Here is a 19,206-nt window from a genome sequence, read left to right on the forward strand (position 1 = left end):
TTATCACACTTCCTATATATTTTTTATTTATTTATTTCAATATTAGTTTAATTCTCATTAGAGGACATCAACTCTTATTCACTTGTACCATAATAAAAATATTCCAAAAATTTTAATATTGTTATTCTAAAATCCAAGAAATTACACTTTTTCTTTTGAACTTGGTTCTGTTTTTACTAATGATAAAAATATTGTCTCATCAAAATAGTAATTTGCACAACATGTTATATTATCCTTCGGGGATATAGATAGACTAGTTACTAGATAAAAAAACAAACTTCTAATTTTGTAATATATGTTTATGTGACTTTATATTGAGCTGCATAATTATTTATCATGGGGAATCATGTTGGATTTTTCTAGATTTTATAGAATGCAAATTATCGTTCACATGAAATCATATATTACTAGTGGCATAATGTTAACTCTTTTAGAACTTTTAATTATGTTTTTATCATCCAATATAATATTAATATTGGTTGCTACCAATATTGTATAATCGATAATACAAGGGTTTCATCAAAATAACAATCGATGATGCACGTCACACCCACTATTTAAAGGTCCAGGATATTTTATTATTGAACAAGAGTTTAAATCAACAAAAAAAAAAATTACTAATCATCCTTGAGAACCTAGCTTAATATAAGAGCATTGATAACACATACAAAAAAAACAAAAAACCAAGAATGTAAAAAAGAAGCATCAATTTGTTAACCAATGATAAGTTGGAAAAAGAGAAAAATCATCATTTTAGATCCATAATAATGTAATGATGTATTTATGCAGGGAAATCACTCATAGTCCACTAATCTGACCCTTGGTCAATTTTGGACTCGAATTCATAGCTAGTGTATAGTGCAGCAATATCACTCTAAGGGGCCCTTTCTTTTAAGTCTACTAAGGATTACGTAAAGAATAAGGTCTAAGGCAAACCAAAAGGTAGACCATAGCTGCAGCCATGTAAGAAGATGATCACAAACAATTCTACTAAGGATTACAAAATCCATGTAGACAATTGGTTATCTAAGGATAGATTCAATTTTGAGGCATATGTTGCATATTATATGGATATGATCTTAAAATTACATAAGGATAATATAAGATAAATAACTAACCCCACTTATTTTTCCTAATTTTCCTAGGACTCTCATAGGTTACTTGACCATTTTAATTGACCAAATTGATATGAAATTAGTTTTATTAGGTGGACCCATATTCATTCTTCCCAAATATTCCACCTAACAGCCCTTCTTGACATATCACGTAAACTTGCAAGAACAAATATCACAAAAATAAATAAATAAATAAATAATTCCCAATATTAGCATAAGTGTATGTCTTAATTTGTACTACCAAATATGAATTTCATACGTAAGGAAAACAACTTAGTGTGGGTTTGACAATGTTTTTAGTAGAAATATTTTCTCTAAAAATATTTTTAAGATAATCACCAACCAAATATTTCTTCAAAAACTACTATAAGTGATTTTTTTAATATTACAAGTTTCAGATTTTTTAAAATGATTCCTAAAATTTAACAAACAATTAAAGCATATTTGACAATATGATTTAAAATAGTTTTTGTTTACAAAAATAAAAACCTGTTTTAAAATTTTTTAATACTATTTAACTGTTGTTTTCTGGAAATAATTTTTAAAAATAAAATGAAATAAAAAATAATTTTTAGAAAACAAATATGAGTTGTTTTCACTGGTTTCTAAAAATAAAAGAACAACATGGTCCGTTTGACCATGTTTTTTAAAACTTGCTTTTAAAAACTATTTTTTATTCTTTATTTTAAAAACAAGTTTAAAAAAAAACATGTCATACACCCCCTAATATATATATTTAAAAAAAAAACACTTTTTAGGATACAAACGCTTCCAACAAAATAGAATCTCAATTTGTCCTTTCTATTATTTTGGGAGATAAATTTATATTCTTTGACTAGTATTTATTTTTAAATATTTATCATCCACAATGAGTGGAAATTGGTTTATTTGTTTCTTTTATGCCTACTTTGTTGCATATTTTCACTCTTATGATACTAATAAAAAGTAAGCATAAAGAATTTATGCCGTTTAAAGAATCTAGAGATCTCATTCTTACAATATCCCACCCAAAAGACAAAAATAAAATGGCAAAATCAGGCCACATAAATAGATTTAATAATTTAATGACTTAAATAAAGATAAAATAATAAATTTTACACAAATAAATTTAGTAAAATATGAATTAAATCATCATTATGTGTTAACGTTTTAGTTTTACCAAATTAACCTTAAGTTTGAATCATCATAAGTAATCACCAACATCGGTGTCATAAGTAATCACCAACATAGGTGTCATAAGTAATCACCAACGTCGGATATGTTAGGGGTGACAGTTTATGTTAATGGATTATATTTTTGTTGTTAAAAACTTATGCATTCGAATAAACAACTCGACCCAAACACAACAAAAATGATAATTAAATTAAAAATATGAACTAAATAAATGTGGAACTTAATTAAACCATTTAATAATTAAGTTAAATTAGGTCTTATATAAGTTTTTATGATTGACTTTCCAACTTAGGTTTTGTATAAGTTTATATTATTAATCTTCCATCCTGATATACTTAATTGACTTATTTATTCAAAAATAAATTTTAAAATGAATTAAATACCACTGAAGTGAATAATTAAATTTATAAATAGGTTAATTAGGGGCCAAATCTATGTTCATACCATATGAAAGTACCATCGAGACATGCTGATAATCATATGGTTTTTGTAAGTAGACATGATTCGAATTTGATCAAAACATGATTAAACTCAACCCAAATCATAGATAGGAACTTGACTAAACACAATTACACTCGTCCCAAATTATACTTGATACGAATTTGACTAAAACACAATTGCACTGAACCCAAATCCGCAAAAACCATGTTGGATCGATTTAACCCTTTTTGGTGTATGGTATAAACTTTAGAGGTGTGTTGGGTATTGAATAGTTGTACGAATCGTATAACTGATCTATTGATGTGAATCTCCTCTACCTGTTGAGTTTGACATCAAATTTCCTTACACAATGATCTCCACATTACCAGTACGTAGCATCACTTCCTTCACCATTAAAACTTCAACCAAGGTATCTACTATTATTTTGTTCTTTAGTCTTCTCCAAAACAACACATAAAAAAAATATAAAAGACCCCTATCAGTGACATTGGATGCGAACACACAATTCAACCGTAACAAGGCTTTGCCTGGATGGTGATGACTTTCAGTACGTAGCAGAAAGTAGGTTTTGTGATGAGATTATTTTGGAGAATGACTAGGTCATCTGAGCTGTTGGCACTTGAAAAGAGGAAACCATTTTTTATGCTTGGACTGTTATTTCCAACGCTCTAATTGGAGAAACAGTATAAGACGAAGTCTGAGTAAATATATATAGCATTAATTTGAAACCGTCAAGAAAATATATGGCTTTCTTGATAACATAAAGGCAGGACTTGTCCTCCCCAATCATTGCATCCACTTCTTCCACTGCAAAAGCTTCAACAGTCCAACAGTCCATACAAACATCTCACCATATACAATTCACATCCGCTAGCTAGCCATTTTCAGGTCCATGACAACAGTATCACAGATGGTATTCATTTTCTTTTCTTTTTGGCCATTCTGCTTTTCTGGTTGTCCCCATTTTCTGATGTTAAGCTATGAAAATCAAGTTGCAGAAAGAAAGAAAAATTAAGTTAAATTGGAGAAAGAGAGTATTGTCTGATAGATTGTCAAGCTACAAAAGTGGAAAGAGAAACATGTTATTGATAAAAACAGCATTGTGGTTGTTTAGCTTACCGTCAGATAGAATGTCTAGCATCTCACTCATGAATATGGAGCTGGAAGAGCTCCTGCTCAGATAGGTTTTAGTGATCACAGCAAACTTCAACCTAGTTCCAAACTTATAACCTTGATATGTTGCCAAGCACAGTGTTCGTTCAGGTAGTAAACCAAGGGGAGCCAAAGAAAAAGAGAGTATTTGATTTCTTTTCTGCTATATATAGAATTACTTACTTCATTTTTTCTTTTCTTTAGATTTTACAAGCATAATTTATATGGGCTCATAGTAGGGTATGGGTTATGGTGGATGCAGGACCTTCTCCCCTTCTTCTTGATTTTGTGCATGGCAACATCTGGAATGAGCATTATGACAAATTCTCTACTCAGTCCTTCTTTCAATGTGGTGAGCTATGGAGCTGTTGGCAATGGAAAAACAGATGATTCCAAAGTAATTGTCCCTCCCTTTCCCTAATCTATTGTGAAAGACATTTCGGTTCTTTTCCGACATTAGTTTTGCTTTGATTAAAACGTACAACTAAAATTTAACGTTAACAAGATTTAAATCTCTCTCTCTCTCTCTCTCTCCACTTTTTATGTGAAAAATGGTTAATCCAGCATTTAATTTTTTTTTCAAAAAATATTTTTAAGGCAAAAAGCACAACTCTTAAGTCATTATTATTATTATTATTATTTCTTTTATGGTAAAAATTTTCTTAATTTTTCTATATATTTAGAATTTTTTTTTAATTTTATTAATTATACAAACGCATTTTATATTATTTTATTATATTAATTGTATCACCGTATTTACTTATTTTTGTTAATTAAGGTTATTTGTTCAAATAAATAGAATAAAGTACGCTAATTTGGTTATCTTTTAACTGACCATGTTGACTTAGTATTAAGATTCCACACTTAACAATAAAAAAAAATATCACTTGAAAACAAATCCACCATTTTAACATAGGCAAATCATTGGTTTAATTGAAAATAACGGCTCATTATCAAATATAACAAAAAATATACATGTACTATTACTCATCATGTAAATAATGTTAGTGAGGATACAAATCAAAAGTGAACTATATTATTTAGCTTTTATCTTATTTTTCAATTTTAAGTGCATTTTTTTTAAATATTTTAATTAATTTTTATTTAATTATTCACATGGAAATTTTACTTTATTTTGAAATGTTTTACTAAGGACAGGTGAATTGTTATCCTACTAGGTATTAAATTATTATGGACCGTTTGCAAATAAAGGAAGATTTTTTCACCACTTTCCAAACAAACCCTTAAATATTGAGCTTTGAAATGAGTTTTCTTTTCAAAAAGAAGAAGGGCTCATCAATCTAGCGATTGGGTTGTCAGTCTAACCAATTCAATTACATTTTGGCCCAATTTAGTGAATTCAACCGATCAAGGTATGAGAAGGTTAAATGTTTATATATATATATATATATATATATATATATATATGAAATATTTAATTAAAAGGGATGAAATAATTCCTAAATTGTGAATCTAACCCTTCAGATATTTTTTTTTTTCAGAATAACTTTTTTTTTTATATATATAAATGTCATTTATCATTTTAAATATTTATATGTAGGTTTTCAAACTAAAAATTATTTTTACTGAAAAAATAATAAGGACATTTTTGTCAAAATAAGACAAAAATATATAAAGAGTCAAATTTCAAAAATTAAGTTTTCATAAATCATTTTAATCAAATAATTCTCAATATATATATATATATATATATATATATTATTACCATATTCTTTTTCATGGTAGAAGACAAAGCTGAGAAGATCCTCTTTCTTAGCCAATTAACTGATTAACAGGGGTACAATACAAAAATTTTATTGTGCAGGCATTTATGAAGGCATGGTCTGCAGTCTGCCATGGTCAATCACATGATGCTCACCTTATCATACCACCGAAGACATTCTTACTGAAGCCTGTGAAATTTAGCGGCCCATGCAAAGCTTCTCGTATCACTGTTCAGGTGATCAATTTACCAACCCAATAAACAAATAAACAATAATTCGTTTGTTCAAATAAAGGACCATATGCTTATCTTTTCCATGACTATCTAATCTGCCCTTAGGTATTAGGAAAACTCGTAGCATCTACCAACAAAAGGGCATTCAACGGTAACTATTGGCTTCTCTTCCATAAGGTGAAAGGCCTTACTCTGTGGGGAAAGGGATCCATCGACGGCAAAGGGTCTGCTTGGTGGCAACAGCATGACAGTGACTTTAGACCGGCCGTAAGTAAAAAGTGCTTTTTATGGAAGTGCTATCTCTAAAAGTGTTTTTAAGACCGTCATCTATCAAATATTTCTTCATAAAACATTATAGATAGGCTTTCGACTTTTTAAAAATAATTTCTAAACGTTGTCGTATGTATGAATTTTCTTTAAAAAAACATCTTTTTGCAACAAAAAGTGTTAAGACTTGATGATCTGTGTTATTGGCGATGACAGGCACTGAAATTTTATGAGTGTCCAGGCATGGTGCTTAAAGGATTGACCCATCTCAACAGCCAAAAACAACACATTGTTATCACCAAATGCCATGGTGCATTGATCTCTAAGATCAAAGTAATCGCCCCTGAGGATAGCCCTAATACAGACGGTATCAATATTGCTAGCTCAAAGAATGTACGAGTACAGCGCTCTCACATTTCAACGGGTAAATTTGCAGTCTCTTTGCCCCTCCAAGAGCAACAAAATAATAAAACCATAGGATTCATATATATATATTTCTTGGTCTTCTACCTCTCATTTTTTAAATAAAAAGGATATGATTTCTTGTTTTTTTATCACTATTATTTTTTTCCTTTTAATTGATTTTCAACATATGTTTCTCATTGATATTATTTACGTCAGTGTTGTTGTTGTTGTTGTTGTTGTTACAAGTTAATATCTTTGTAGGTGACGACTGCATCGCTATTAGTGCGGGTTCTTCCAATATCAAAATAAAGGGCATGACATGTGCACCTAGTCATGGGATTAGGTGATTATTGTTCTCTATGCTTCTAAAAGTACATTTGACCGTGTTTTTATTAAAGCGTTTTTAGAATAATCACCTACACAATGTTTCTTTAGAAAACACTATAAGTGATTTTACAATACATTAAGTGATTTTTTTCAAAAGAGTGTTTGTTAAATTTTGTTAAACATTTAGAGTGTATAAGACAGTGATTTTAGAAAATGTTTTTAACATTTTTAACACTTGAATGATAAAAATTTTCAAATGTTAGAAACGTGTCTTAAAATCACTATCAAACACACTCTATTAAAGTGTATTTGACAATAATTCTATGAAACATTTCTAATATTTTTAGTACTTAAAAATTTAAGTCTTTCAAATATTAAAAAAAACTAAAAACATTTTCTAAAATCATTAGCAAATGCACTTTATGAGCTTGTTTGATAATAATTTTATGAAATACTTCTAATATTTTTAACACTTGAAAAATTTTATCATTCAAATGTCAAAAAGATTAAAAATATTTTCTAAAATTATCACCAAATATGCAATTTTATTTGCGAAATTACTTTCTAAGTTAAAAATATTTTTTTAAATCACTATTAAACGAAGTCTATTTCATTAAAAAATAATTAAAACAAATAATTTCTGACATTTTTGCAGTATTGGAGCGCTTGGAGATCCTGGAAAACCTGATGAATCAGTGGAAAAAGTAGATGTTAGTGATTGTACATTTAAAGGACCTGGGATTGGAGTTAGGATCAAAACATGGCAGGCAAGTAACCACTTAATTTCCAATTTGAAAGTTTGCGAACAACTTATTTTTACTCTCAATTTTTTTTCCTAGGGAGGACGGGGCCGTGTCAGGAACATTTCATACAAGAACATTGAAGTCCAAGAAGTTGGCACTCCCATTGTCATCGACCAATTTTACTGTCCCCGTGGAGGTTGCAAGAACAATGTGAGGAAAAATTTCAATTAGCTAGGCAATGGTAGTCATGATCTTATGTGAATGTCTCAACCAGCGATAGCTTCTAGTTTTTCCATTGAATGAAGTTGATGATTTGCTAACAATTTCTTTCTGAACATCAAAGAGCGACGCAGTTCGGGTGAGCGATGTATCGTACAGTGGGATCCGGGGGACTTATACTAGGGATGATGCCATGTCTTTGCTTTGTAGTCAGAATGCTGCCTGCACCAACATCGTGCTTGATAATATCAATTTGAGAACCATGGATCCAAAGAAGGCGGCTAAGGTTAAGTGCTTCAATGTCAAGGGGAGATCGCAGGATGTGAAACCTGTTGTCGATTGCCTATCACACTAGCAATTCAATTAGAGTTTACTCCTTAGTTGTTTCAACTTGGTATTAGTATGCTGCAAGCTATATATGGTATGGTCTGTATATATAATAATTGGAGATTGGCTTGTGGGATTATCTTGGTTTTGTGTGGTATTGAATTATGATCAAAAGTTTATTTTCACTTCCCTACAAGAAAGGCAAGATCAAGGATATGATGTAGTATTGACTTATTAGTATCGTATGCAAATAATATGTCAATGGAAGGAAGAAAACATAATAAGAAAACAATGGTGACACATTTGTCGGGAATTGAAAAGCTAACTTTTAAAACTTAGCATTTTGATAAATACTTAGGTGGTGTTTGTTTGTTTTCATGTAATTATAAATAAAACTTAAAACTAAATATTATTTAATAGTATTAAGTATTAAGTTTTCGTTTTTATAGTATTTTATTTTTATTAAGTATTAAAAAGTAAAAAAAAAAAAGTATGTCATTTTTTTCATTTAGAAAAAATTAAAATATTTATGATAAGTCATAAAAAATAGGAAAAGAAATAACTGAAAATTTAAAAACAAATTATTTTTAACAAAAAATTCAAAAAACAAACAGCCTCTTATCTTGTCCAACTTTGACAATGGTGACCTAAATCTAGGTACAAGGGTTAAAGTTGAAGTGTTAACAATTCCAAGAAGGAAATTAAAGAAGACATCTAAGCACCTCTAAATACCCTTCAAGCAATAGTAATAACCAAGAAATGATGTTTTAAAAGTTTTTAATTAAAAGAAGGAGATTAAGGGTAAAGGAGGTCATGTAACCACCTTCAATACCTACTAAGCAATAGCTCAAACTAACAAAGTTGATTAAACAGAAGAGCAAGTATTTGCGCCTTGATTAATAATTTTAAAAGAAGAAAAACACCGTTCGGTAAATAGGTTTTCTAGTTTTTAGTTTTTAGTTATTTTTCATTATTTTTACTTATTTTTAAATGACTTTTAAAAAAAATCATATATGAAAAATAATTAAAAATAAAACACTACCTATAAAAGTTATTTTTAAAACATACATAAAAATATTAAAAAAAACTAACTACAAACAATTTTGAAATAAATTTTTGTTTTATAAAATATTGGTAACATATTACTTTCCGTCACAAAATAAATTCATAAGGAAAATCATTTTTTTCCATAAAAAAATTATAGTAAATAAGTTTAAACCATGAAAAAACAAATTCATGGTGTAAATCACCTTTAACTATGAAATAAAATTTGTGACAAAATGTATTTTTTTTATTAAAAAAATACTTATGGCCAATAGCCACATTTTTTTAAGACAAATTTTCATTTTTTTTTTCCAAATATTATGGCAAAATTTCTCTTTCAATCATTAATAGGGAATGTTAAACCATCACCTTTCACCTGTTGTAGATATTTCTAATGCCAAATGCTCACAAGAATTCACTCATTTTCTATAATTAACTTCAAATCCCCTTCAATCCAAAGCTTGCCAACTTCACTTTCTTCCCACAGGAATCCAAGTTCTAACATTTAAGACTAAAATCCTTACTTCAAGATGGGTTTCAATAAATATAAAAAACTAAACTTCATACAGTGAAATCTGAACAAGCATTAGCAGGTCAAAAGTTCACAAATGTCCTTTAGCACACCCTATTGCATGTCACAACCTGAGATGGCAAAACTAAGGTTGAAAGAGTTGTCGGATGTGGACTTGCTTCAGCTAACTAAGTCATTGTATAAAGTACTTGTTCTTTTTCAGAAGAAGCAAGATGACAAACAAAAAATTAAAATTGATTTAATAGTACTCTAAATCAAATTTCATTCTGAGAACAACAATAGAAAACCATTAGTATTAATTAATTGTAATATGCATAAGAAAGACCCGAATCTATGAAATCTGCCTAGTGATTGGGGCCAAAATATATGCTCCAATAACACATATATGATATGATTTATACTATATAAAAAACTCAAATCATCCAACTTAATTCAAATTGATGCTAAAACCCTACGTATGGATCCAACTTCAATTTTCAGCCTAATTTTAGGTTTAAGAGATAAAAAAATGATAAGTGCAAAATTCATTATCAACCAAGGAGGTAGAAGAGGTTAAACATGCATAATTGATAGCCTTGAGACTTGTGAACCCAAGCAAGGGCATGATGAGCAAGTCATGAACATCAAATACTAGCAATGAATATTATGAAGTGAGGTAGATGGCCAACAATTATAAGAAAGGGGGTTGAAGCAAATGCAATCAAGCTTAAAATGGAATTTGGAACTCAAACCTAGTAGAAGTATATATCTTAAATTTGAGGTGATTTTTGAAGTACTTCCCATTATTTTTTTTGGGCTAGTCACATATAGTTTTGAAGCTCAAAAAGTCTAGAGTTAAACGCTTCAAATGGTGAGTAAATTGGAGGTAAAACGAAGAAGTTATAGTCATTTGAAGACAATTATATAGAGTTAAATGATCATTTTGAAATTCAACTTAAGATTTCAAAATTCATTTTAAAATGACCTCAATTTTGAAATCATATACTGTTACTTTGATGTTTTGCCTTCTTCACCTCGGAAATTGTATCTTAAGCACTCTATCTACTCTAAGTGGGCCCTATACAATTATAAATCATGATTTTATTATTTGTTTAATCATTTTTATATAATTATTTGTAAAATAAGTGGCCAATAGGAACATGCTACATGTGGGGTTTTTGTGGAAACTATAAAAACTCAATTTTTAGGTTTTCAAGGGGTTTCTTAATTTGGAAAAGAATAGAGAGAGGAAGATTGATATCTCCTCTTAAAATTTTTAATAAAATTTTAGGTTTTCTTTTTCAACCTTTCTATTTTAAGTTCTTGGCAACCAATCATGGGTTGTGAGGAGAAATCATCCATCATGTTTGACTAACTTGATTGATTCAGAGATGCTAACATGAAGATGAAGAATCCAGAGAAGAGTAATAAGTTATGAGAAGAAATCGTCCACCATGTTTAGGTAACTTGGTTGATCAGAAGATGCTAACATGAAGATCAATAATCCAAAGACGAGTAATAAGAAGATGGCAAAATTATGGTTTTTTTTTTCTTTTCTTTTTTTATGTTTTCAAGATTTAATTGATATAAATAAATCCTTAGTGTACCCTAGATAAATTACAAAGGATTTTTATCAAAATATTTGTGATTCTTAGGAAGACCTCGATCACTAGTTACTATAATTGATCATACAGTTGATGAATCTAATGGTCAAATCTACAATGATGGATATAAGTTTTGATTTAATAAAATTGAAAATCAAAATTAACCATCACTTATCCTTGTGAGTTGTATTAGGGAATGATACGTTAAATTATTACTCGATGCTAATGATTCTTGGTCTAGTCTTTCCTGTCATTATCTTTCCGAAATTAAAGCTACAAGGAGTAGAAAAGGTTAAAAAGTTAAACCTGTAATCATTAATTAATTTCATTTACTTAATGGCTTTGAGAATTTGTTTTAGAAAGGAAAAAAAATAGTTTTGGATGCAATACTGATCTTAAGATTCAATTTGATTATGCATTGATTTTGATCCTAAACCTTAGATTTTATAATGCTCTCTTTCTCTAATGATTTGACATCGAATTGTGAAACTCTCTAGAACAATCTTTCTTTTGTTTGATTTATTTCATTAAATATTTTAGAAAATCTTTATTCATATTTTATCCCTATTTATTTAATTTAAGATTTCACTATCTTTAGTAAATAATTAATCCTTTTAATTTAAAAACAAATAAACACATTAGAGCTAATCCAAAATAACGATAACTCAGAATACTATAAAATCGTGATAACTCTATTTTTAGTTTTTCTTTGCCAAAGTTATCACATATTTAGGCTTTAGTATTTTATTTATAACAGAGATTTTTTGTTACCTAGAAACTTGATCTAGATCCTTGTGGCCACGGGATGTGATTCCCCAACCTTTGGTATACAAAAAAAAAAAATAAAAAAAAATAAAAAAAATCAAGATATATTAAAAAAATGTATAGGATGGGATGATAAATAGGATGATTAATAGGAATTACTTGTGTTGGTAATTAAGCAGTTTCAATTTACTTCATTCTAGTCAATTGAATATATATATAATTTTCTATGAATGGCTTGGTCAGCCTAGATAGCGGTGTTTAAGGGCAAAATGAGCGTAAGTCCCTTGTTGATCGGCTTGTGGTGGCCTTTGTTTAGAAAATTATTTGAATTGATTAAGAATAAAATTGTGATTATTTTTTGTAACAATAAGTAGTATTATGAAGGAATTAAGTAGAGCTAGTTCATTCAGATCTCTTAAGATAAACAGTTTTACATCATATAGTCAACATGATAAAATTCTAGAGTTATTATCTCATCACATAAAGTTTAATAATTTACAATGTTTCTTCATTGTCTTGATCATCTCCAAACTGCTTGAGAGTTTGAATAAGTCCTTGAAGATATTGTTCTAAATCTGTAGTTGTTGCTAATGAAGTTTGACATTTGCTTTTTAGAGCTAGGAATTCTGTTTGAGTTGACCCTTGAGAAGAGCTTGCTGAATCTTTTGAATTTGATGATCCTGACCTTGAAATTATTTGCAAAATCTTTTGTTGACACCCTAACTCTTGATTGAATTTATCCCACCATTTGATGTCAAATTCTCTAGAGAGAGGGAGTGGAAAAGGTACTAGAGAGAAAAAGAAGAACATTGTTACTAATTTTATTATTAAAAAAAATATTGAATAAAAATACAGAGAAAGTTGAGATTTAAATAGAAATCTCCAACCAAGTAACAAATTAAACAAACATAGAAATAATCAACAATAAATTGGGTAAAAAAATCAAAATGGGATTGGATTTTATTCCTAAAAAATCAAGACAACCGTCCAATTGCTTCCTAAAATCTTAGAATTTATGATCTCTTGAGGAAAAACCCTTTCGACAGTCCTTCTCAAGCTAGATTGTAGACATCCAATAATCCCAGTTTACTTAACATCTTCTAAAAAAAAGTTGTTATAATCCCTTGGTTAGAATACCTGTTGTTTACTCTCAGGAAGAGACATGAGGAATACCAATTTCACGACTTTCAATCTTTTCTCTAATGAAGTGTCCATCAAACTCTACATGTTTTCTCCGATCATAATGAATGAGATTGTGAGTCATATAGATTGTTCCCTTATTGTCATAGTATAATCTCATTGGACTTTTGATTGACATTTGCAACTCCTCGACTAGTAGCCTGAGCCATATTAGTTCACTAACCCCATTAGCCAAGGATCGAAGCTCAGCTTCTGCATTGCTTTTGGCCACAAGTTTTGCTTTTTACTTCTCCATGTTACTAGATTGCCTCAAACATAAGAACAGTATCTCAAAGTAGATCTTCTATCAACTTCCAAACCTACCCAATTTCCATTAGAATTGGCCTCAATCTCATGGGACTGCCTCTTCATAAAGAAAAGATCTCTCCCCATACTTCCTTTTAAACACTTGAGAATTCACATGATAATCTCAAGATGTTCCTTATAAGGGGCTTACCAAATTATTATTATTTATTTGTAAGAACAAAACAGATATGCTTTTTATAAGATGTAATATCAGTATACTAAAATAATAAAATATTTTTATAAAAAATATAATTTATGATTTGTCTTAATATTACTATTTATATTTTAATAAAAACGATTTATGTTTTAATGCATTTGTAATAAAAAAATATTTTTTAATAAGATTTGAATTATGTTAATTAATATTTTACAAATCGAGTTTATTATTTTGTTTTACAAAGTTAAAATACAAAATTGCTTTTAAAATAACTTATCCAAACAAATTTTTTATTTTTTAAAAACAACTTACCAAATATATTTATTTTAATAAAATAGTAAAAAAACTTTTAAAAAAATTTTAACATAAAAATATTTTTAAAAAATAAGTCTTAGAAAAACTTATAAAACGGGTATTACTAATTTTTTGATTTTAAAAACAGAAAACAACTAAAATGCTTTCAACTGAATTGAAAATAATTAAAAGCTGCATCTGATTTGTGTACGAAGGGTGATAAGACGGCCAGAGTGACAGTATTTAAAACGTGATGTATGCAGATCACACACCACATCCTCCGAGAGTCTGGTCCCACTCTCTCCCACAATCTCTTCCTTCTTCATCCATAAAGCCTCTTTCTTCACTTCTCCAAAACATCCTCTCAGGATGAACGCCACCGTCACCCAACATTTCTCCATTTTCTGTTTCTTCTTCTTCTCCTGAATCATTCCTCAACATTTCCATGGCAATCACACCTCTCTCTTCTCTCAGCTTCAATCCCGACCGTCCACTTCTTCTCTTCTCCTCATCCAATGGCCCTTCTTCTTCTTCCTCCTCCTCTTTCTTCACTGGTGGCACCCATTTCCGGACCCACAAGAGTCTCGCCTGTGTAAACTTACCTTCTTCTTCTTCTCTATCCAGTAAAAGGGTCTCTGTGGTGGTTGCTGCTTCTTCGGACTATTATTCCACACTTGGGGTTCCCAAATCTGCCAGTGGCAAGGAAATCAAGGCGGCTTATCGAAAGTTAGCTCGCCAGGTATTCCATCCCTTTGGGGGGTATCTGGGTTTTTCTTTATTTACCGGTCTTTGTTTGGTTGTGGAGAAAATGCCGCAAAAGAGAAGAGAAGGGAAGCAAATGTTAAATTTTTGCCATTTTTTTTTTTTTTATGTTATTTTGGTTTGGGGCGAAAGTGGGAGACTCGTGGGAGTAAGTGGGGAGTTGTGTTGCTTGTCTTCTAGGATGCTAAGGATAATATTATTTCATTTTCTTTTCTCTCTAATTTCTGTGTGATTAAATTGAGTATGGTAGCTCAATTTTCGGTTCGTGAACCGTGTTTCTATTAGATTCTTGTGTTTCTTTTATTTGTGGTTCAGTTGGTGAACTGTGTTAATATCAGATTCTTGTGTTTCTTTTATTCTTGGGTTCAATTTAGGTTTTATTTGGCTCTTTGAATGTGGGAGAAAGGAAAGAAAATGCCTGAAAAAGGTTTCATTTGTTAAGCATTCTGTGCATTTCCTTCAATCCTTGCTCTTTTTTTGGGTGGGCATAATTGAACTAGGCCATGGAGCGCTCTACTTTAATGCAGTGATCATTTGGTATTCTAATTAAGAGTAATTGCGAACCTGTGGTTGTAATTGTTTGAAGAAGTTTGATTTGTCATACTGTGATGCAATGTGGCACTGGTTAGTTACATGGGTTTAAAGTGCTTACAATTATTTGCTGAAATGGTGAGGATTGAATGACACTTGCATTTCGGTTTGTGGGGTTTTCTTGTTTTGATGCTACTAGTTTGTTTAATGTGTGTGTTTGTCATGCATTTGCCCACCTCAAATGAATGCAATGAAAGCTAATGATGCACTTTTGGGCAACCCAATTTTACGTGTTCTCCAGTGTTTGGAATCAGGAACCTAATAAAAAAGGATCGGTCAAGCACAACCCAAGTAATTTAGCAAAGCCAGGGAGTTGAGTCCATATGGATAATGCCACTTCAGGATGAAGGAAAAGTTGACCAATATTTCATCATATCTTTTCACATATAATGAAGATCTGGGGAGATTACACTGCACTGTAATCTTGGTTCGAGTGCTGTGCAATTTAATTTCTCATTCGTTTGACTTGGTGTAAATTAGCATTATTTATGAATAAAAATGCACCTAAGTACTGCCATGTTTTAATTCATAAAAAATTGTAAAGAGGAAATATGCTCTTGTGCTGATGCTAGCTATTGGTCTTGCCAATGTATGTTATATTTTAATGCATTTTAATTTTGCAAATCTAGTAGTGCTCACAAAAATTTTGCACCCTTTTTCTTTCCTCCTGTGGATTCTGATTTTTTACTCCTTTTTGTTTTTAAGTATCATCCTGATGTCAACAAACAACCTGGAGCCACCGAAAAGTTCAAGGAGATTAGTGCTGCATATGAGGTATACATGATAACTGATTTTCATTTTGATCTTGGTTCTTTTTATTTTTAAATTGTCTTGTTCTTTCTGGGTCTTCATTCCTTTTTCTGTTGGCATCCTGAGACCACATGCTGAATGGATGGCCTGAACCACCAACTATTTAAGATGATATACATTTATATTATTTTTCAAGAAATTTCAGTTTCTTCCTAGTGTGATTGCATCTTATTATGAAACTACCAGATTTACAATTTTTTTTTATGTTTCTTCCAAGAAATGTAAAGGGAGAAGATCTTCATTTTGACCTGCATAGATGTGACAACAACAGTACTGCTTAAAAGTTACTTTAAGAAATGGTTGTAGCTGCCTGTCTGTCTTGTTAATTTCTTAGCTATTTATATTTTTAGGAACTCTAGCTGAGTTGCTGACCCTCTTACTATGTGGTTCTTCCTGTCGACCTAATCTCTTCCATCCTCCCTAATTTATTTTTTTTGATAAGTAATTTTAAATTGATATTAAACATAGGTTTGGGGGGATATGGTGAAATGCGCATTGCCCCATTTGGCCAAAAGTCAACCCTTGATACAGCATTTGCAATTCTTTTTCTTTTTTTTTTTGGAGTTGAGGGGAGCAGCTGCCCCCAAAGTCCACATTGAATCTGACTCTAGACTTCAGAAATTTATAGATTTGTGTCAAATACATGAACTTACATCAAAATTAGAAGAACATTTTGTAGGAATGAAATTTTCAAGTTTCTCAATTGTCAGCAATACACATAGACAAACATGAGCACACAACAATATCATTGACATATAAATAAAGTACATACTATCTGTCCATAGCCAATCTATCTCATTCATAGATCAATCATATAACTGAAAGCTTCTCACTTTCAAATAAATGATAATAGAGAGGTGAAAAATGGGTTATTTGGCATCAGCAAAAATGGTCTTTTCATAGAATCTTAGTCTGAAGTGTTGGCTACTCGAGGACTCATGGAGAGTAGGGTTTTCAGTGTGAGTCCCTTCAATTCCATTTAAGTTTACTCTCCTGAATTGGCAGTGGTGAGGATTAGATGATTGGTGGTTCACAATTTGATTATCAGGAACTAGATGACCCCAAAATAGTGCCAGGTGCAAGGAGAAAGTGGAGTAGGTGGAACATTTATTTCCATCCTCCCTAATTTATGTCCTTGATATTGTAAATGTCATGCTATTTCTTTGCCATCTTCATGTATATACATCTTAGTCTGTTAGAGGTATGAAATATCGATTTATTCATTCCAAAATAAATGCAATAGTGTCTTTTTGTTTCAGTTACACAGGGTAGGCATTTTGGGTTCATTCTTGTTAAAGAGCATGATATATATTGTGGACTTGAATTCTATAAGCTTAAGTTTTTAGGAAAATTGGTTGATTAATATGGTATTAGATCCTCATTTGGTGGGAGATTATGTATTGGAGCCTCACCGCATATTTATTTTTCCAATTTATTGAGCCTAAAAGAGGTTGATTGTGGTTGTTTTCCTATGGGCCTTTGTGTCTCTCCTTGTGCAGGTATGAGGCCACACATGAGAGAGGATGCTAAAAATCATGATATATATTTTGGACCCAAATCTTACAAGCTTAAGCTTTTAGGAAATTTGTTGTCTAACAATTCTCAAGCTTAAGCTTAAGCATGTGGTACATTGATTTTTTCCCTTGTTTTCTACCATTGCCCTTCTTTTTTGAGTCTAAAACTCATTCCTTATGGGTGCTTCCTTTTTTCTATTTGTCCTCACATCCAAAACCATCATTATTTCTCCTATGCTTTGTCTTGTATAACTAAGAGATTTGAATTTGAGTGGACTAGATTGTGACTCTCTTGATGTAGTTCCTAGTTAATGGCATCTTGCATTCAAGCTCTAATCATTAGAAAAAAATGCATTATTTTAGAATGCATGGTGGTGAAAGAAAAAATTGTGGAAGAAGTGACTGAGAAGTTTCAAATAGGTTATGCAATGCTATGACACATTGATGATAAAATATGTAATGTAAGGTCTTTAAGGTACAATTGCACATCATGGTCACTGCTATGATCCAAAATGATAAGGTTACAGCTCCTTTTATATAATCAAAAGACCAAATAAATGTTATTAAGAAAAAAAATAAATTATTAATATAAGCTTTATCAATATGAGGATGTTAGAATTAGCCCTAAATTGATTTTTTGTTGCACTTTACGCCATAATATCACCTTTCAATCTTAAAAATTAGGACGTTTTTATGATTGATATCTTTGATATGTAAACTGAATTTATTAAGAGGGAAAAATGTGAAAAGCGTCTGAATTAGGTAGGTGAAGAGAAGTAAGAGAAAAGAAAACAAGCTTAAGGAGAAAAAGAAACCAAAAGGAAAAAAAAAAAAAGCGGGGTTATTTCCCAGAGAATCAGTCCCTCTTTGATGGAAAATCCTCCTGGAGACAACATTTCTGCACTTCATGACCATAGGCTCTGATATTTCAAGAATTATATTATTCTTCTCTTTCTAAAGACTCTAAAAGATTACGTGTGGTGCTGTTGAAAGCCTCCTTATTCTATCATTGCTCAAGCTAATCCTTTAATCCAGCATCAAATTATGGATAGAACATTGCATAATCATCTGAATCGTAAAAGATAAACAAATGCCAAAAATTCCTAAGGCCACTTTAAATTAAAGAAATAAATGTTCCACCTACTCCACTTTCTCCTTGCACCTGGCACTATTTTGGGGTCATCTAGTTCCTGATAATCAAATTGTGAACCACCAATCATCTAATCCTCACCACTGCCAATTCAGGAGAGTAAACTTAAATGGAATTGAAGGGACTCACACTGAAAACCCTACTCTCCATGAGTCCTCGAGTAGCCAACACTTCAGACTAAGATTCTATGAAAAGACCATTTTTGCTGATGCCAAATAACCCATTTTTCACCTCTCTATTATCATTTATTTGAAAGTGAGAAGCTTTCAGTTATATGATTGATCTATGAATGAGATAGATTGGCTATGGACAGATAGTATGTACTTTATTTATATGTCAATGATATTGTTGTGTGCTCATGTTTGTCTATGTGTATTGCTGACAATTGAGAAA

At 30.7% G+C, this 19,206-nt stretch overlaps 2 protein-coding genes across 3 annotated transcripts in view; both read left to right on the forward strand.

The window, feature by feature from the left end:
* Window positions 1-3,471: 3,471 nt before the first annotated feature.
* On the forward strand, window positions 3,472-8,272 carry LOC117922724 (probable polygalacturonase At3g15720). 2 transcript variants are annotated; one of them, XM_034840925.1, is made up of 9 exons: window positions 3,472-3,642; window positions 4,144-4,278; window positions 5,707-5,841; window positions 5,944-6,105; window positions 6,322-6,529; window positions 6,772-6,853; window positions 7,493-7,604; window positions 7,677-7,790; window positions 7,924-8,272. In XM_034840925.1, exons 1-9 carry the CDS (start codon window positions 3,622-3,624, stop codon window positions 8,152-8,154), a joined length of 1,200 nt encoding a protein of 399 aa, XP_034696816.1. In that variant the 5' UTR covers window positions 3,472-3,621; the 3' UTR covers window positions 8,155-8,272. The 2 variants fall into 2 exon arrangements, with proteins under 2 accessions (XP_034696816.1, XP_034696817.1); XM_034840926.1 differs by having other exon boundaries at window positions 7,934-7,988.
* Window positions 8,273-14,274: 6,002 nt separating this feature from the next.
* The window catches only part of LOC117922218 (chaperone protein DnaJ), a 33,769-nt gene continuing 28,837 nt past the window's right edge, over window positions 14,275-19,206 (forward strand). The window contains exons 1-2 of the mRNA XM_034840270.1: window positions 14,275-14,725; window positions 16,045-16,113. Coding sequence (XP_034696161.1) covers window positions 14,432-14,725; window positions 16,045-16,113 — 363 coding nt within the window. The 5' untranslated portion in view covers window positions 14,275-14,431. The remainder of the gene's footprint in view (window positions 14,726-16,044; window positions 16,114-19,206) is intronic.

This window comes from Vitis riparia, chromosome 9 (genome assembly GCF_004353265.1).
Source record: "Vitis riparia cultivar Riparia Gloire de Montpellier isolate 1030 chromosome 9, EGFV_Vit.rip_1.0, whole genome shotgun sequence".
Taxonomy (NCBI): Eukaryota; Viridiplantae; Streptophyta; class Magnoliopsida; order Vitales; family Vitaceae; genus Vitis; species Vitis riparia.

What these genes read in the sequence shown, in the direction of transcription:
- LOC117922724 (XM_034840925.1), top strand. Translation starts at nt 3,622, where the DNA reads ATGACAACAGTATCACAGATG. An exon ending in GCGCTCTCACATTTCAACGG is followed by an intron (nt 6,530 to 6,771) that starts GTAAATTTGCAG and finishes ATATCTTTGTAG; the next exon opens with GTGACGACTGCATCGCTATT. An exon ending in TTAGGATCAAAACATGGCAG is followed by an intron (nt 7,605 to 7,676) that starts GCAAGTAACCAC and finishes TTTTTTTCCTAG; the next exon opens with GGAGGACGGGGCCGTGTCAG.